General features: G+C 42.6%; 5 protein-coding genes across 5 annotated transcripts; 4 read left to right on the top strand and 1 right to left on the bottom strand.

Moving 5' to 3' along the window:
* Positions 1-479: 479 nt before the first annotated feature.
* Positions 480-4208, top strand: C922_03801 (ATP-dependent Clp protease, protease subunit; the record flags this gene model as incomplete). The annotated part of the gene is made up of 1 exon (XM_008819390.1): positions 480-4208. One exon carries the CDS (start codon positions 480-482, stop codon positions 4206-4208), a length of 3729 nt encoding a protein of 1242 aa, XP_008817612.1.
* Positions 4209-5184: 976 nt separating this feature from the next.
* Positions 5185-5757, top strand: C922_03800 (hypothetical protein; the record flags this gene model as incomplete). Its single annotated transcript, XM_008819389.1, has 1 exon — positions 5185-5757. The coding sequence occupies one exon, from the start codon at positions 5185-5187 to the stop codon at positions 5755-5757; it is 573 nt and encodes a 190-aa protein (XP_008817611.1).
* Positions 5758-7109: 1352 nt separating this feature from the next.
* C922_03799 (hypothetical protein) lies at positions 7110-8560 on the bottom strand (the record flags this gene model as incomplete). Its single annotated transcript, XM_008819388.1, has 3 exons — positions 7110-7339; positions 7517-7824; positions 8244-8560. The coding sequence occupies 3 exons, from the start codon at positions 8558-8560 to the stop codon at positions 7110-7112; spliced, it is 855 nt and encodes a 284-aa protein (XP_008817610.1).
* A 4100-nt stretch (positions 8561-12660) lies between these two features.
* C922_03798 (cfr family radical SAM enzyme) lies at positions 12661-14381 on the top strand (the record flags this gene model as incomplete). Its single annotated transcript, XM_008819387.1, has 4 exons — positions 12661-13537; positions 13696-13757; positions 13875-13930; positions 14102-14381. The coding sequence occupies 4 exons, from the start codon at positions 12661-12663 to the stop codon at positions 14379-14381; spliced, it is 1275 nt and encodes a 424-aa protein (XP_008817609.1).
* A 1265-nt stretch (positions 14382-15646) lies between these two features.
* On the top strand, positions 15647-19573 carry C922_03797 (hypothetical protein; the record flags this gene model as incomplete). Its single annotated transcript, XM_008819386.1, has 1 exon — positions 15647-19573. The coding sequence occupies one exon, from the start codon at positions 15647-15649 to the stop codon at positions 19571-19573; it is 3927 nt and encodes a 1308-aa protein (XP_008817608.1).
* Between the last annotated feature and the right edge of the window lie 349 nt (positions 19574-19922).

Here is a 19922-nt window from a genome sequence, read left to right as displayed (position 1 = left end):
CATATGTAAGAGCCTCATTTTGCACTTCCCCCGATTTTGACTTCAAAAGGATAGCTTTTCGTTTAAAGGCAAAATTGTCGAACTAGCCGCAGAAAGGAGATAAAAAAAAAAAAAAAAAAACACGCTGAAAGGAAAAAAGAAAAAATGGGAAAAACAAAATAATGTAATGCTGTATAGTTGTGAAACCCCACCTTTTCGCATCTCCAATTTTGGGAGCTTTTATTCACCGGCCCAAGGTGTGCGCGGAAGGATTGTTGACCAAGCAGAGCGAACTTCCGCCACATACGGGAATGTTGGGTCCAAACTGGGCAACGGAAGTGATTTGGGCAAAGCCAGGTACTCGGAATTGCTAAGCAGGCCAGTGGGGACCTAGGCTGAGAAGCACCCCCACGTGTACAACTCCTCTAGCCCCACGTGCACAACTTCACCCTGAGCACACCCATGTGGCCACCCTCCTGCAATCGACAACCAAACAGGAAATGAACGCGCTTTACCTCCTGTTCGCCATGCTCACGCTCAAACTTGTGGTAACCATACATACAAAAACTCAGCCCAACTTCCTAAACAGCACCTACCAACTGAAAAAATGCAGAACACTGAACCTACGAAGAACCTTCAGGAAAATCAAGCAAAGAAACCACAGGCTATTCGTGTCCCTATTTGACGAATATGATGAAAAGTGTATAAGAGCACTCATTATGGCCAGAGAAGTGGCCAAAAATCATAACGAGAAGGAAATCCTACTAAAGCATCTCCTAATTGCCATCATCAGAATTGATTCCAACTTAGTAAAACACATTTTAAACTTTTTCAATATCTCCCTAACGACGTTTTTGGACAAGTTAAATAAGGAAATGAATAAAGCGGCGGGGGAGACGAGCTTTGGGACAAACCAGGAAAGACAAAATGCCCCCCCAGGGGACGTGCCCCGACAATGGGGGACACAAATACACCAGATACCAATACAGGAGACACCAACAGATCAGCTTCGTCTCGCAGATAGAAGCAAAGATGCTGTAGAAGGCGAAGGAGCGCATCAATCGAACGACCCAAACAGAGAACACAAAATGATGAGTACCTTCATCAACAAACACATCCAAGACATAGAGGACAAAATAAATCAACTAAAGAATCTGGACAAGGGACAAAGTGATATTTCCACGGAGCCCGACGATTCTGACAGCTCCGTGGAGGACTCAGGGGAAAGAGATGAGGCAGCTAGGAACCTCATCCGTGACGCTGCAAAGCGCATTCTGGGAGCTCACGCGGGCCATCTGGAGGACCCAGCCAATGGATCGCCCCCTCTGGATCGGCCCACCCCAGGCGAGTTGGCCAGCCATTCACCCGACAACTTATCCAGCGATGTATCCAAGGAGTTGTCAAAGGAGTTCTCCCACCAGTTGCCAAGTCACCTCCCGAGCCATCTCCTCGACGAAAAGGCAGACATCAAATTTTCCCAAAACTGCAAGCGAGTGCTTCATAACGCGGTGCTAGAAGCAAGGAGGAGGAAAAAAATGTTCGTCAATGTAACGGACATACTGATCGCCCTCATCAACATGGCACAGGAGAATCAGAACTCCGAATTCCTGAGGTACCTGAGCGAACTCAACATAAGCGTCAATGATTTGAAGAGAGAGCTAACTGGTTACGACGAGGAAAATTACTCTACACCTCCGACGGGAAGAACAAGCCGTAACTCCCACTGGGATGATGACCAGAATGGTAACCATGCAGAGAAACGTGAAGAAAATGGCTCTCACAGTGAAACGACCGAAAATAGAGACGACAACCAACGAATGCGAAGCGTGAACAACGAACAACCGAATCACCACTTTATGAACAATCTAAACAATGACTACCTTAACCAAACGAGGGAATTCAAAAACTACGAAGAAAGTAAATTCCCGTCAAACAGCAAATTTTTTAGCTCCTCCTATGTGAAAGATTGCCTAACCGATATGGTCCAAGCAGCGTATGAAAAAGGGCATGAACATTTCTTTGGAAGAAAAAAAGAAATAAAAAGAATAATAGAAATATTAGGAAGGAGAAAAAAATCCAACCCATTACTCATTGGAGAAAGTGGGGTCGGAAAAACAGCCATTATCGAACATCTGTCTTATTTAATATTGAAAGATAAAGTGCCATACCATTTGCGCAATTGTCGAATTTACCAGCTCAACGTTGGAAACATTGTAGCTGGGACCAAGTACAGAGGAGAATTTGAAGAAAAGATGAAACACCTGCTAAACAATATGAACAAGAGAAAAAAAAACATTCTTTTTATTGACGAGATTCATGTTATCGTTGGTGCAGGCAGTGGGGAGGGATCATTAGACGCTTCCAATCTGTTGAAGCCGTTTCTTTCGTCAGACAATTTACAATGCATTGGCACCACGACATTTCAAGAGTACAGTAAATATATCGAATCGGATAAAGCTCTGAGAAGACGATTTAACTGCGTCCCTGTGAAACCCTTCACCGCCAAGGAGACTCTCCTCCTACTGAAGAAAATTAAATACAACTATGAGAAGTACCACAATATTTACTACACAAATGATGCCCTCAAATCGATCGTTATGCTCACGGAGGACTATCTCCCCACGGCCAATTTCCCCGACAAGGCCATCGACATATTGGACGAGGCCGGCGCGTATCAGAAGATCAAGTACGAAATGTTCATGCGGCAGAGGTTACGCGATGAGCGTAGCGGAAAGGCGATTAGCGGGAAGGTGAATGGTGACGAGGTGATTAACAGCCAGCTGATTAGCTGCCAGGTGAACGGCGATCAGCTGATTGGTGAGGAGCATCCACCTGCCAAGCTCCGCACCGCTGAGGACAAACCCGCTGCCATCGACGAGGACAGAAATATCGAGGCACAGAATTACCTCCAGAACATGCACATGAAGTACGTCACGTCAGACGTGATCGAAAATATTGTCAGCAAAAAGTCGTCCATATCATACATAAAAAAAAACAAAAAGGAGGAAGAAAAAATCATAAAATTGAAGGAAAAACTAAACAAAATTATAATCGGACAAGAAAAAGTAATCGACATATTATCCAGATATCTCTTCAAAGCCATAACGAACATTAAGGATCCGAATAAGCCAATTGGCACGTTGCTACTATGTGGCTCATCAGGAGTTGGAAAGACGCTGTGCGCCCAAGTGATATCCAAGTATTTATTCAATGAAGATAACCTAATCGTAGTCAACATGAGTGAGTATATAGACAAGCATTCAGTAAGCAAACTGTTCGGTAGCTACCCCGGCTATGTAGGATATAAGGAAGGAGGAGAACTCACCGAGAGTGTAAAGAAAAAACCATTTTCTATTATCCTCTTCGATGAAATTGAAAAGGCACACGGTGAAGTTTTACATGTCTTATTGCAAATATTGGACAATGGAATCTTAACAGATTCAAAGGGAAATAAAGTATCTTTTAAGAATACCTTTATCTTCATGACAACCAATGTAGGGTCAGACATTATCACCGATTATTTCAAGCTCTACAATAAGAATTACTCAAATCTGGGCTTTAAGTATTACCTTGGTAAGAAGCAAAATAGGGAAGGGACAAATGATTCTTCTCTCCACAAGAGCCAACTCCCTGAAGGAGTAAACGGGGTAGCTAACTCAATGGTGGAAGATCCAACCGGATTGAGCAACAACAGTGGGGACGACATGATGCAGATAAACCATAGAAGTGATAACCCTCTTGAGAACGCCCCTAGCCAACAACCAAACAGCTACGACCTTTTTGAGGAAAAACTACGAACCAACAAATGGTACGAAGAGTTACAACCAGAAATAGAAGAAGAACTGAAGAAGAAATTTCTTCCAGAATTCCTAAACAGGATAGACGAGAAAATTATTTTCCGGCAATTTCTCAAAAGAGATGTTGTGAATATTTTCCAAAATATGATTAACGATTTGAAAAAAAGAATTAAAAAAAGAAAAAACCTCAATTTGATTATCGAACAAGATGTTATTAAATACATTTGTAGTGACGAAAATAATATTTACGACATGAATTTTGGTGCCAGATCTATTAGAAGGGCACTGTATAAGTATATCGAAGATCCCATTGCTTCCTTCTTAATTGCTAATTTGTGCGAACCGAACGATTCTATTCATGTTTCTCTGTCCAGCGATAAGAAAATTAATGTCAAGTTGTTGAAGGCGTCCGTAGACCAGCTTGCGTTGTAAAAGCGCTCCACCAAGTGTGCGCTCCGTTCTTATATATCTCCTGCGTCACTACAGGGGTGAGGGGTTCACTCTATTTGTTCCGCTACATGCGAAGGGCTGCCAGCACTCCGCCGTGCAACTCTTCCATACGTATGTGCACGTCAAGTGGCTTCACTGTCATCTGTACACACATGCACTCGCAAATAATGTGAAGCCTAAATTTTTATCACCCCCGCAGAGGTGCTTCTGCTATCACAGCTCTCATCATTCACTCCTTTCTTTTTTTTTTTCTTTTTTTTTTTTGTTAAATTGGTAAGCATCTTTCGCGAATTTGTTTTTTTTTTTTTTTTCTTAATTTTGACTAGCTACTACACCCCTGGTGAGCATACAAATGTTGCTAATCCATTTTCTTCTGAACAAAAAATGTCCCCAAGTGAACCGAACAGGGTTTTAAAATTTTAATCCCGTTAACCATGTCGTGAAGAAATGCCCAAAGGTTCTTACCCCCCTTGGTACATTTTTCGCAGGCTGAGGGGGCAGGCAGGAAACTGCGGTAAACCTTTGCATATTCCCCCCTTAAACTATTGGATTATCAAAGAGGAGCGGGGGAAATACATACAAATATATGAACATGCATCAGGACATCCATGCAGGCATCTTCGTTATATCCTCTTCATTTCGGTCGCTCCCCCTTTTATAGAACCTGTGCAAGCAAAAGGCACATTTTGAGTAAAGTACCAAAATTGGGGTTTCGAATGAGCATGAGGGGTCAATTCCAAGTGGAGCTCACCTCAGGGGGCGCGTTCCTTCATAAATCAGAAGAATTCGTCTTTCCACGTGATTACGCAGACGCGAGATCGCTTTTCCATAAGGTTTCTATGTCATGTCCATCACTGGTCATTGCAAACTGAGGATACCCCCGTGCCAATTCCTGCGTGCGCAGAAGTAGCCTCGCCCCACCAAACTATACCCCACCGAATTACAACACCGCGCCAACATGAGCGGAAAGCTGGAAGACATAGGCGAACTCGTTCTCCTTATCGGAGATTTCCATTCGCCCATGAGAAACTTAGGACTCCCCGACTGCTTCAAGGATCTCCTTAAAACAGACAAAATAAAGCATGTGTTATGTACAGGCAATGTAGGCTGTCGCGAAAACTTAGGACTCCTAAAAAATATTGCTGACTCGGTTCATATAACCAAAGGAGACATGGACGATGAGTATGATTTCCCTGAAGATGTCTCTCTCACCATTGGAGATTTTAAAATGTCACTAATTCATGGACACCAGATTATTCCTTGGGGGGACACGAATGCACTTTTACAATGGCAAAAGAAGTACGACAGCGACATAGTCATTTCAGGACACACACATAAAAATTCTATTGTGCGGTATGAAGGGAAATATTTTATTAACCCCGGGTCAGCAACTGGAGCATTTCAGCCATGGCTTTCGCAGCTCACTCCAAGCTTCATATTAATGGCTGTGGCGAAAAGCTCCATCGTTGTTTATGTGTATGAGGAGAAAAATGGGAAAACGAATGTCGAGATGAGTGAGCTGCAGAAGTGAATAGTCACTAGGAGGAAAAGTAGGAAGAAGCACCATGGACACCCACCAAAACACAGACACACTTGGAGCTATTCACCACGCTGCTAATCTACGGCGACATTCCTTACTAGTCCATTTTGCAAATTATTGAACGGAGATCTTTTCCAATCACCAGAAGTTATACCTTCTACAGCTGTGAATTCAGGTCCCTTTTTTAAGGAGCCATACCTAAGAGGATAAATATATTTCTTCCCCTTCTCCATTGGTTTAGCTAACAGGGCCTTGTCGAGCACATGCTTGGCACAGATTGTGACGTAGATATGGGATTACTTCTGCGTTATTGTGTCTTAATGATTCTTTTTTCTCATTCCCATGAATGGCTTGGCCAAACCGTTTGTTACGTGTAGCACATGACGCAGAAAGGTAGTACGTACAAACTACCGTAACGGCAATGTGCAAACCGAAGCTTAACATTTTTACTTCACCGAGGAAGTGCTCTATCCTTCTGTTAATCCCCTCAATCGGCTTAACACATGGAATGGTCAACACAAATTTTGTTTGAGTCCTTAGTTGGGTTGCCGTTTATCCATCTCTTTGGAACCAAGTGGACCTTCCCAGCTCTGCTAAATTTAGTGTGAACCAACTTCCACTGTAGTGATGGGAAAAAAATTGATTTGTTAAGTGGGCCATGAAAGTAGCGGCGCAGCGCCATCACCCGAGTGGTTGTCATTCCCGATTGGCATAAAACACACGCCCACGTTAAAACAGACCCCGAACAGTTTCGCTCATTTTTCTGTTTCTTTTCAAGTCAGGTGCATGTTACTTCTATCACCTTCTTAAAAGAGACAGATAAAAACATCCATTCCCCCCATTAGCAAACGTCGAACATTGCGTTGAGATGGGCCGAGCTACTTCCAAAAGTTGAGCATTTAAATTTATGTAGCAATCTCTACAATGGACACCGTGTTCTCCTCTGGGGGGAGATAGAAAAACGAGGGAGGAGGGGGATTTTCCCACTTGCTTGTCTTGAAAATGTCCATAGGTGCATGTATACGTGCGAGCACACATTAACAAATAAAGAGTTATATTGATGAAAAAATAAATTATATGGTGGCATCGGAGGCTATGCGGAATTACTCACGTGCAATGTATTAACTTTATCGTTATGTTCTTTGCTTGTTTTCGTTTGGGTTTAATACATTTTAGGCTTTGCCGCTTGGCGGTTAGCATATGGGTTGCTCAACGTTTGACCCACGGGCAAGGTAACCTCTAACGTGCAGCCTCTAACGTGCAACTTCTAACGTGAACACACTTATAGACAGATATTTTAAAAAAAAACAAAATTTAAACAATTGACTCATGCAGACAAAGGGTTATGCAGGGTAGTAGGCATTTTGGTTCTGGTCCTGGGGGTAGGGAGTGTATCGAGAAAACTTCTCCACTTGCTGTTCCACGTCATTCGTTAACTCCGTTTCGTGTAACGCGGGGGAAACGTGGTTGACTTCCGGCTCGAAGTAGTACGACCACAGAGATACGGCTCCCAGGGCCAACCACAACAGGAAGTTTGAGTAGCAACCCGAGTTGCAAAATATTACGAAGATTTCTACAAAGGGGGGGAGGAAGAGGAGGCATAAAGGTTAGTCGTGCGTAAATGCTGGGAAAGACACAAAGGTGAGGCGTCTCCAAATGGGGGGAAGACACATTGGCGCCTGCCAAACTGCAATCAGGCGCACTTGACGCCGGGCTCAAAAGGATGAGCAGAGAACCCCTCCAGTTTTACCTGTCAATCCAGCAAAAGCAAACATCACACCGTTTATGTACGCATGCAAGTCTCCGGCTCCCTCATCGTGGTACACTTCCAGTAAGTACGCGGCGAGACCATATAGCAAACAAGAAAACGCATGGAGAAGCCTAACAAAAATAAAAAAGACCCATTCGCTTCCTCCCTCATTGAAGTGCACATACCATTTTCTTGTGTAAAATTTGGAAATATACAAATAAAAAATAAACTGCAGGGTTGCACTTATGGTATCTAAAAAGGAGGCCAGTCGCAAAATCTTCGATCCGGCTCGATAGCCTCTTGCCCAACTGAAGAGAAAAGTAGGGGGAGAAGAAAGAGGGACGTAATGAACCAGGATTATAAAAATTATTGGCGAGGTATATCGGGCGGGGCAGGAAATAAAATTTATCGCGATGGAAGAAGTGGAGTGTGGATGGGGCAGCGTGGACGGGGGAGAGTGGAGGGTGGACCAAAAATTGCTGTCCATTGGGGGTTGAGTGGGCCATTTTTATCAGCACCCTTATGTTAGCATCTTTGTGAGCAATTCATTTTATGATTTTTCATTTTTCTGCTGTTTTTGAGGCAAACACGCGCAGCTTCATTGGAGGTGAATTCATTCCGAGTTTCTCCTCCGTCCACCACGGCACATAGTGATATACCTTGTGGTACTACCGCTAATGCCCCTCAGTTCTTCTCCGCTCCCCTTTCGCCGCTCTCTTCTTCTCACCAAGTATCATCCGCGAGAAGGACCTGAAAGGACATGATAAATATGGCCCCTATCAAGTAGACTCCTGACCACAGCGTTATCGAGTTTCTAAACGTCTGATCGAGACGATATTCATCGTTCATATTTTTTAAGTCATAACTGAATAGTCCTTTTCCCCCACTTGACCAATACGCCATGAACAGAAAGGTCAGGGCAATGAACTCCAAGAAAAATCCGATTCGGAGGGTCGTCCCGAAAAACCCACTTATCTGGAAACATGGTCCTCTATTGCTGTGACAATTGTCATCAAGGCCGTCTTGTCTGGTCGTGAACCACATCTTGACTTAGGTTGTGTAACTGGACGGGGTTGCTGCTGCCACTGAAATTCTCTACACTGGTGTGTTTAACCCACCTATACTTCCTCTTATGATTATACTTGCACTTGTGTCTACACTTTCGAGAGCGTGTGGATTCAACCGATTGATATGACTTCTGCCGCCTCACCGTTCGCTTTACTTTGTCTTACTCCCCTTTCTTAAGTTTTTCCTTCCTAACCCACAGGCTGTTTTTTCACCGCACGGATAATTTTCAATTGACAATCCTTTCAAATGTGCCACAAAAAAAAAAGAGAAAAACATATATATATGTATATATATGTGTACATAAACCGAATAGCGAAGCAGTGGCATAAAATGTGGAAAGGAAAACGTTCGCACTCATAAACCTGATGTTATGTACATCCCTTATTTTCACAAATAAAAGGCGTTTATCATTCGTGCAAACTTATTGTGTATGCACAGATATAACCGCTGTGAACTGCGAAACAAAAAAAAAAAAAAGAAAAAAAAAAGAAATGAAAGGAAGTGAAAAGAAGTGAAATGGAGCGAAATGGCACGGGTGTGATGTAGAAGCAGCGCGGCAATGACTTGGGGATGCACGCGAAAAATAAAATAAATAACGTCCCAGCGCAGCGGAAATGATTTGAAAATTTAAAAAGTGCAAAATTTACTTTTACTAACAATGACAACAAGGAAGTACGTACTTAAGTATGGACATATATACACGCGTGTGAGTACCTGTGTACATTTAAGCGGGCACGCGCAGGCATGCAATTACACGAATACGTTCTTGTGCACACTAAAACTGTGGATGCTTTTACTTAAGCGTAATCATGTGTACACCCCTTTTTAAAACTGTTAGCGCGATTAAAAAGGGAGTGTGTCGCGGGGAGCGGCGTAATGGACGCGGTGGACACAATGGGCGATGAAGCGGACAACGCAGTGGGCGGAAAATGTTAGAAAAGACTAAAAAGAAACATGGAAACATACATGCACATAATTAAAACTTACTTTTTTAATTATGTACCAAACAACAATGTCATTTTATAACTTCACGTTAGACAAACATAAAAGTGGTGGTAATTGAATGACGGAAGTTTGTCAAAGGGCCAGCTATTTTCCAAACACAGGAGGAAAAAAAAAAAAAAGCGTAACATAGCATGTCATCACGTGTATGTATATATATGTACAATCTGTACGATACCTACTGCTCAGTTATAAAGATACAAAAATGCTAGTAAACATTTGTGACAATTTATTTTCTCTAAAAAAGGGGGAAACTGGCTTTTGTTCACCTATGTATATACATGTTTATGTTTCCACGTGTGTTACTCTTTTCTGTGCGCCTTCCCCATGTACACATATTTGACCCATGCGTGCACCCGCATATGTACATTTCCGGAACGATCAACATGCGTAGAAATAATGTTCCGCTGAACTGTGTACAGTGGTGAACGAATGTAATAATTTGCGCGTTTCAATAGTTGGGAAAGGGATGTCTTCGCTCAGGCCATCACAAAGTCGAAATTGATGCGTACTGTTCCTTGTTTTGGTACTTTATTCTGTTTTTTCTTTTTTTTTACGTCACCCTTCCGCGTGACTTTTTTGCGTCATTTTTTTGCTTCTTTTTCTTGTTCCTTTTTTTTCCCCCCGTGTGCGTGTTTCTGTGGTGAATATATTTCCGCACCTGCGTAACCAAATGCACACGTACGGATGATTTATGCATTTATGCGTAAGCGCATTTTTGCCCCCTCTGTTGCTTCTTCATGTTAACTTATTTACCCCTTTTTTTCTGCTCTGTTCCACGTTGTCCCATTTTTTACAACACTTAACCGCTAAGATGGAATGAAGAAAGGTCAAATTGCAAGTGTTCCCGTTGATAATCTGTTCAGGTTAATTTTTTTACATCCCAATTCTTTCTTTTCGCACCTGAAGTATACACCCCCATGAGACGGACACCATGTTGGATCATTACACAGCGTTGAGGACGCAGGGATGGGTATGTCACACTGGATCCGTCTGTACACTGGCCATGTACGTATGTGTGTAGTCACAATACGTTCACGTGCAAAAACCCTAAGGGAGCCCCCACACCCGCGCTGCTGGAACATAGAAATATTTGTGCAACCGTTTTGAACTTAGAACTATCTGTCCATCAGCAGAGCACCACCGCGCTGCAACACAATTGGGACATTTATGCATTCACTCCGTTAGGCTCCCCGTCCCAGCATCCCTCATCCGTGGCACTAAGCACCTACAAGCAGTATGCACACTGCACACGAGCAGCAGTTTTCCTGTCCATAGCGACGTTATCTTTTGCAGCTGATATACGTACATTACACGTGTAGCATTTTGGTGTTCCATGGGACATTGCGCACGTGCACGTTTCGCAGAAATGAGAAATAACATTCCTATCACGTCATAAGACGCATCAGCGCATTTTTAATTCCTTTGCACATCACACACTAGTGATGTTCGAGTGAGGACCATATGGTGGGCATCTCACGGCGATGATATGTTTTGTCATGGGGGAAGGATTCCCTCGGATTTTACACGCACCTAGGAAGCAGCCCTATGGTAATTAAAGCCAAAATGCATATGCATAGGTATTACGTGCATGTGTTGTCCTAGGCGTAGCATCGTGTTCTATTTTGTTCCCCCATCAAATGACCCTTCTGTTAACCCCCCTTAAAATAACAGCCTTGTTCGATGGAAGGCGTCCACTTTCACCCCACAAGGAGAACATACTATAATGGGGTTAAAAAAAATCCCAAGAGTATGAAAAGCCCTCATTGCGTATCTTATGTGGCACAACTTGGGCAATTTCTTTCCGGTGCAAAATCTATCAAATGTGCATGCCTGCACAGTTATACACTTATATATGTATGATCGGGGGTGGAAATCGCTTCCTTCTTTTTGGTTTGCTTTTCCTCTTTATATTGATATCCCCCATCTGCCAGGATAACATCAGAAAAATTTGATCTACTTTTCCACGTTGACAAAAGAATCATTTTTTCACATTCACATCTACGCTTCTAAGTCCAACCAGTCAATATTGCACTTTCGTTCCTACAATAGGATTTACATCAGTTGGCGCGTAATAATATTTTTTTTTTCCCAAGCATGGGTATGCGTTCGGAACACATTTTCTTCATCGGGAATATTCCCCCCGTTGTTTTTTAATGCAGCGTTATGTTGAATATGGGCCGGGGGGGGGCTTTTCATGTGAAGTCGCCAGCCTCTCTTCACATTCCTCGCGCATCATTTTGCTAACCGCTTGGGAAGTGAATATAATCGATACACGTTTATTGAATTAATTTTTTTTTTTCAAAATTAATGCGACGCCACGTGAGTCGTTTTCTCTCGGCGAAAATGTGTCACCTCCAGGACCTGTTTTCCCCAAAAGGTATTTCAAAGGAACTACGACAGTTCATATTTTTACGATTAACCAATTTGTAAAAAATAAGGTGAGACGTTTTCTATGTGTTGTGAAGAAGTACATTCTTCTTGTGGAGGGGGGGACAGGCGGAAAGGTGTTCCTTCTTCCAACTGTTAGAGGCGTGTACACTTACATTGCATCCATTTGGTTACGTAACAGTGGGTTGAGGAAGGTCCTATGACACTCCCCCTAGGGTAGGAATTGTGTTAAATTACGAACGGTGTACATCCCTCGCTCAGGGAAAAAAAGAAAGGTTCACACAAAGAAATCTGCAAGGCCGATAGGAACACCCTAGCCGGATAAACACCTTCTTCGAAGTGAACACCCAAATGAGAGGAATGCACAGAGTGTACATTTACTTCGTGGCCAATAGGACCGACTTTTAATAGAGGCAATAAACTCGTTTCTCCATAGTTGCTCCCTCTCAAGGCAGAAATTTAGGTTGCCAGGTAGGCCTCTCCTCGATGAAGCCCCCCAGTTTAAGTGCCGCCCCAGTTGATCTGTCCAAAAAAAGAGGGGTAAAAAACGCCACACAGGTTGACTCACAGCGTAAAAGATAAGAAGCACAAACAGAATGAAAACATCAAGGAGGAAGGAGGACCCTGCGTGAAAATCTGCAACCGGAAGAAGCGGCAATACCTCTACCTTCCCCTGAACAAACATGGAGAAGTCCAGGAGATACGCCAGTCTGCTCAAAATGATCGAGCGAAACGGGTTCCAAAAATACCGACTGCAGCAAATACTGGACAATATGTACAAGGCAAAAATTACCAGTGTAAATAAAATGAAAAATGTTCCTACGAATATAAGAAGAGAAATGAAAAAAATCTTTAGTGAAAATTTGCTAAGTATAAAACCTTTGAAGGAATACAAATTTGATAGAGCATATAAAGTCCTATTCGAGTGTAAAGATAAGGAAAAGATAGAAGCCACCTGTCTAGATTTTGGCTCCCATAAATCCTTGTGCATATCAAGTCAAATAGGTTGTTCCTTTGCATGTAAATTCTGTGCCACTGGTCAGATAGGCATAAAGAGGCAACTAGAATTAGACGAAATAACAGACCAACTTTTATATTTTCAATCCCAAAATGAGCATGTAAGAAATGTCTCCTTTATGGGTATGGGGGAACCACTAGCCAATCCACATGTTTTTGAGTCCATTCATTTTTTCAACAATGTCAACTTGTTTTCCTTATCAAGTAGACGTATAAATATTTCCACAGTGGGGCTTCTCCCTGGAATTAAAAAATTAAATGATCTTTTCCCTCAAGTCAATTTATCCTTCTCTTTACACTCTCCGTTTTCGGAAGAAAGAGACAAACTTGTGCCTATCAATAAGTTGTTTCCTTTTCACGAGGTTCTTCATTTGCTAGACAATAGAATATCCCAGACGGGCAGACGCGTATGGATTAGCTACATCCTCCTTAAGGATGTCAACGACTCGAAGGACCACGCAGAGGCGCTTTGCAATCACATAGATCAGCGCCCCCGCGCCGTCAGGTACCTCTACAATGTCTGTTTAATTCCCTACAACAAAGGTACCCTTCGTAGATAAAGCAGCAGCGTCACTGCGTCATTGCTCTATTGCGTCAGTTTTCATGTTACTATGGTAGTACGCCCTTGAACACCTTTTCGCTCGTTTGCACGATCTGCTTCGATCTTGTATATCCACCATGGGCCCTCTCCCCCCCCTCAGCAAAAAACGTCGACGAGAACTTCCACAGAGTGGACGAGGAAGACAGAATCCTTCAGTTCGAGGTAACCTCATCGTCTTAACACCCCATCATCTTAACACCCCTTAGCTTAGTCTATTTTATACCCCATTAGCACCTTTTTTTTCTTTTTTTTTCCTCCCCCTTAATTCACACTTTTCAGAAAGTGTTGAGGAAGCATGGAATATCATTTTTCTATAGGTTCAAAATGGCAAGAATGTGGAGCAGACAATTTGTCTTTCCATGAAAATGACCTTTGGCCCCTGCCTATAAAGTGTCATTTTTTAGGGGAGCGCTTAAATGTTCTTCTTTTATTTCTTTCATTTATTTATTTGTTTATTTATTCTATTTATTTTTTTTTTTGTTTTTTTTTTTTTTCCCAATTTTTAGGAATTCCTTCGGACTCTCCATTGACGCGGCGTGCGGTCAGCTGTACGCAGGTAATGTGATCAGACTGGAGCACCCCCCGTTTTGTGCACTCCAGTGTCCGAACGGAAACCAGGAGGGGTCTCCAAAAACTCGAAAAGACGCCTCTTTACGATTGACGCTGCACACCTGGTCAATTTTCCGTAGGTTACGAGCCCAAAATGAGGAAAGAATCAATAGGAGTTCGGAATGCGCCATTACTGGCACAATAAATTATATCCTTTTATTTTTTTGTGAAGATTAATAGCAAGACGAAGGGCTCACTCAATTAGTTAGATTCGCCCATTTGTGACTCCTTCTCGCAAAGAGGTCTCTATATGTGTATGTGTCTATGTGTGGATGTCCATATGTGTTCTTTTTTGTTTTTTTTTTTAACTGTCGTATTTCTCTTCTGTGTTGCATCAATTTTGTTCCATTTTGTGTTCACACAGGGGCGTGGCATCCCCACCGTTTGGCTGCCGCAGCTCCGTTGCCTCCTCACCAGGAGGTTCCTCTTTACTAACCCGTTCCGCATCGTGTACCTATCTGAAGATCCAAAGGGCGTTTTCGCACAACCCCATTTTGTTGATAGACGCCAAACGGACTTCAAAAAAAGGCAATGTATGCAAAAAAAAAAAAAAAAAAAAAAAAAAACTCACAAATGTATGTACACCACATATTTGCGCCCCAGAGGCATTACCAACACAGAGGTGACATCCCTTTTTGCTATTTTTGAATTCTACACAAGTGCGAAATTAACGATACGCATAATTGTGTGCAATTGCATGCTTCTAGGCAGCTTCGATTTCTTTTTCATTTTTGCAAAGTTTGTCAAACTTCACACCTAGCGGAAGTCTGCAGAGAAGCAACCTGCGCAAAAGTGTCCATTTGTCTACTACGACAATTTTGTGCAGTTAGCTATTACTCCAAGTGAAAGTCACTATTTCGATTTATCCCAAAGTGAACGTCACTGCTTCTATTTTTGCCCAAAGTGGTACCTGTCTCTTTACTTTGTTTGTTCTAAAGAATAAAGGTTCAAAATATTTCCGCCCCTTTGTCAACACGCGCGGCTATAACTGGGTAAGGCATCTTTTCGTCGTCCCCCACAGATGACAAAACACCGTGTATGTGTATGTCCAGCCGATCGGCGTGTCAATAAACTGCAAACAAGTTGACACAACCAAATGTAAAAAGAGTTTCTTCACGCCCAACTTCTACATTTTGTTGATTAACTATTTCTATAAGCGGCTCGCGACATTCTCTCAGTGGTTCAGCCCCACGTCTTTTTTTTTTTTTTTTTTTTTATCTTCTCTGGCTCAAAATAAACTCTAGCAGCTCACTTCAACAACAGTTGTCTAGATCCCCTTTTTTTTTTTTGTCTGGGCATATATCACCCAATTTTTAGTGCCCTCCTTGCATGCGTAGCCGTCCCATCAGGGAGGAGCCAAACACGCGTGTTCACAATAGAAGGTAAACGTCAGTTCTAACATCAGCGTAGCGAAACAGGCATATATCCGTTGCTCCCACAAAATGGTAAACACCAAGTGCCTGAAAAGGCTGGTAGCCCTCCAGCTGCTCCTCCAGTTGCTCTTCCAGTTAGCCCCCCTGATGACCCATGCCAAAGAATGGTGCAAAGCGAAATTTGAATTTGGAAAGGCAGACTACGCAGAGTGCCAGAGCGAAATGGAAAATATTTCCAAATACATGATACATACAACTCCTGTGATATCCAACGATGTAGATCTCTACGCTAACGTCTCCCTAGTAATGTCCAACGGGTATGGACTGAAAACGAAAGAAATCAACATCGGAAGTGAAGAAGAAGGTCTGTTAAGCAAAACATTTGCCGCCACAACTGATGTAGGAAGTCCAGAATATGTACACGTAAAATTAAATTCAGTAAAAAAAAATTGGAAGTGCAAAAAAATTACCATATGGAAAGATTACAAGTACTGGGTTTTTGATTGCATCGGTTCGTTAAATGACAAGAATTCCGAAGCGACTTACTTCCTCTCAGGAAATAAAATATACACAGCATTTGTCCAGACAGGGAAAGATGTCCAAGCAGGAACGAATGGGACCGTCGAAATTGTCCTCCTAGGAAATGACAAAAGGAGCAATACCAAAGTGCTACACGAAGGGTTCACATCTGGAGTGCTGAAGAAAATAAAATTTCAAGCATCAGATGTGGGGACCATAGAAGACATTATCCTGACCAATAGCGCTAATAGGGATGATCCCTGGTACTGCGATTTTGTCAAAATCAAAAGTGACAATAAGCTTTACGTCTTCAATGTTAAGAGTTGGATTGGACATCCTTACGAAAAAACGGTCAAGGTTAATATAAGGGCAGATTTCAGTGTCGATGGCGGGGCAGCAAAAGACATCGACTGTCACATCAGGGGAAACGATTTAATCAATACGAGTACTTTGCCTCAAGCATTACAAAGTAAGGTGCAAATATTCAAAGTGAGATGTCCACAGAATTGTCAAAATGCAGAATTTGCTTCCGTAGAAGGTTCCTCCATTCATCCTTCCTCTACTTCTATCTGCACATCTGCTATTCACGACGGGTCCTTAACCCCAAGTGGAGGTTCTATCATCGTCACAGTTGGAAATGACTTGAATCAGTACTATGCTGTTAGGGAAAAGGTAAATCAGATAGAAGCGATCGATGTTATTACCAAAGCGGACGAACCGAATTTCTCCTTTTACACATACCGCTTAGAATCCATTGATGATGTCAAGAGTAACGTCCGAATTGTAGATGCCTTTGGAAAACTGTCATCGTTGGGGAGATTAGAAATTCGACGTAGTGACAACACGTGGGGAACTGTGTGCAAAAGAGGACCAAATTTCACCTTCTCTGATGATAGTGCTAAACGGGCCTGTGCAGATTTAGGATTCCCCAATGGGGTCTATATTAAGCAAATGTGTTTCAACCTAAATGGACAGAATTATTGTGCTGGTTATAAGTACCCCTTCAGTAGTGCTGGCATGGTATGCTCTGGAAATGAAAAAAATTTACTTCAGTGCCATGCAGATGACTCTTCCCATTGTGTCGACCACCACGATGATGTCATAATTCAGTGTCTAAATCAAGGGAGCAGCAAAGAATCAGTTACCGACGGGATGATCAGACTAGTCGATATAACTGGAGCCCCCACTACAAACGGAATTGGAAGATTAGAAATGTTTTACAATGGCGCATTTGGTTCTGTGTGCTCAGAAGGCTGGGTAAAGGAAGGAGAGAAAATCGCCTGCAGAGAATTGGGCTACACAGGAATAAAGGGAAACGGTTTCTCTCACCATCTATGCACAAACATCGCAGGGGAAAATTTATGTGGACATGATGCTGACAAAATAAATGCAGTAAATGTCAAATGCAAGGGGGATGAAAAGTCTCTCCAAAATTGTGCACATGAAACGCACGAAGATATTTACTGCTCTCACGATGAAGACATCGTCATTGGGTGTTCAGGTGGGGAAGAAGAAGAGTACCAAGGGGGGGTCCAAGGAGGTGGAAACAGCTCCCCCTATCTAAGCACAACTATAGGAGGCAGAAAACATTTCCTAAATTTAGAGAAAAAGAGCTTCCCGCGCAAACTCGAGTTAACATGCTTTGAAAAAATCGTGTCCATAGCAGATCTCAACGCCGCACACGTGGGAGATGTTTTCTTAGCTAGCTGTCCGGAAAAATGTGACGAAGAAGTGGGGGTTGTCAAAGGAACGTTTTTATATACTTTCGATTCGCCCATATGCAAAGCGGCCATACACGCGGGAGTGCTCTCAAGCAATGTTGCCGATGACCTCGTCCTCATCATATCGCACAAGAATCACAACTTTATCGGCACGAATCGAAACAATGTCGAATCGCACGACTTTACTGGAACGTCCAAAAGTTTCAGCGTCAGTATCCCGACCAGGTCTATCATCCAAGAGGAACGAAAGAGCAACCACAAATATGAAGAAGAAAATTCAGACAGAGAGTCCTCCCATGGTGACGGGTTGGCTGATCAACGTGGAGAACCTTCTCTCTTGGCGCCCCCCATTGTTCAGCGACAAAATGGGATGCTAGTCGGAAGAGGGTTAGCCACTCAGCCAACATTCCAGTGGATACCCCCAACAGGCTTCCCCGGATTTAACGGAAAAGAAAACGATTTCGTTAATTGCATCAATTTGCCGAACGAGAAGTATATTAGAAGTCTGTCTAACTTTACCTTCATCATTTATTTCACTTTGAGCGGGGGAGGAGGAAACTGGAGGACCCTACTATCTCACAGCTTGTGTGATGGAATCTCCATCTCAGTGAACGAAGAAAATGAGCTCATAATTGAACAGAACTGTAACCCTCATTTGTTAAAGAGCAAATTCAAGCCAGTCATCGGACAAACGTATCACCTCGCAGTGGTATTTAACAAAACGAACAAAAGTGTCAGCCTCTATGTAAACGGAAAGAAACTCACCATGGAGAAGACGAAATATGACTTTACCCTCAATGGAGATTTAATAATTGGTAGATCCAACGAAACCACGACAGATTATTTCATCGGAAGTATCCACCTCGTTGAAGTGTACAAATTCGTTTTAGCCGATGACGAAATTAAGCAGTCGGCAAATGCTGCACACTCCTTGGACTACCTCAGTCTAGGCAGCGATAGCAACTACCACAGTGTGGGAAAAACCAAACGAGGGAAGAAAAAAAGTGGCAGCAACAGAAAAACGGTCGATGGAAGACAATGCATGACTCCGTGTAAACCCAAAAGTATCATCAACAAGGAGCTTCAAATAAATGGAGAACAAATCAACCTATCCTGTAAAGATGATCTTTTGTCTCACCAGTTTAATAGCAAAATCGGATCCCAGTTTCTGGTTCACTGCTCGGATAACTGTACCAAATCGAAATTTATTGTAAAAGGAAGCAACAACTACTACACTCCAGATTCCTCCGTATGCAAAGCAGCCATACATGCCGGGGTATACACACCTAACAGAAAAAATGGAGAAGAAAATAACACTTTTATTCTCAGAATTGTGAATGGGTTGTTTGAATATAAGGCAGCCAGGGGACACATGGGAATTGTTTCAAAATCGGAAAGACAATCTCAGTTACGATCCTTTTCGATTTTCCCTGAAAATGACGATAATATTCTTACTTGCTCTTCTAATGGACACTTATTTTTAAACTTACCTGTTGGAGGAAAACGAACAATCATATGCCCATCAGGCTGTGACAAAATGGAGGGTAAAATTTGGGGTACAAATGTATACGCTCCTTCTTCTGCTCTATGCAAAGCGGCTATACATTCTGGAGTCTTATCAAATCAAGGGGGCCTCGTCGACATGTCTGTTGGATCCGCTGTTGATAAATTCACGGGCGCTACGCAGAACGGAATTGAGTCCCATTCATCTGCTAGGGACAGCCGCTCTTTAACATTTTCGACCCACGCCCAGTAGGGCTGTAGAAGGAATGCGTGGACAAATGGAGTCTATACCCACATGAGGTGCTTTTCTCCCTCCGGGGTGGTGATAGTGATGGTGCTACATCCTATCCCTCATGACAACTTCACGTTGACATGAAGCGAAGTTCTGCCATACAACCACGCCGAAATGGAGCTACGTCACTGCCCATCTGGAATTTATAAAATAATTCTTTCCTTTGTTGTACGAAATGAGGAAGCTACCTACGGGGTATTCTTTCGCCTGCTTCATTCTCCCCTCTTAGCGAAACCTCCGCTTAAAATGGTGCGCAAATTATTTAAACAAAACGGTGAAACTACCAAATGTGTTTTTTTTTTTTTTTTTT

This window comes from Plasmodium inui, assembly GCF_000524495.1.
Source record: "Plasmodium inui San Antonio 1 unplaced genomic scaffold supercont1.17, whole genome shotgun sequence".
Taxonomy (NCBI): domain Eukaryota; phylum Apicomplexa; class Aconoidasida; order Haemosporida; family Plasmodiidae; genus Plasmodium; species Plasmodium inui.
This window is presented reverse-complemented; position numbering and strand designations above follow the sequence as displayed.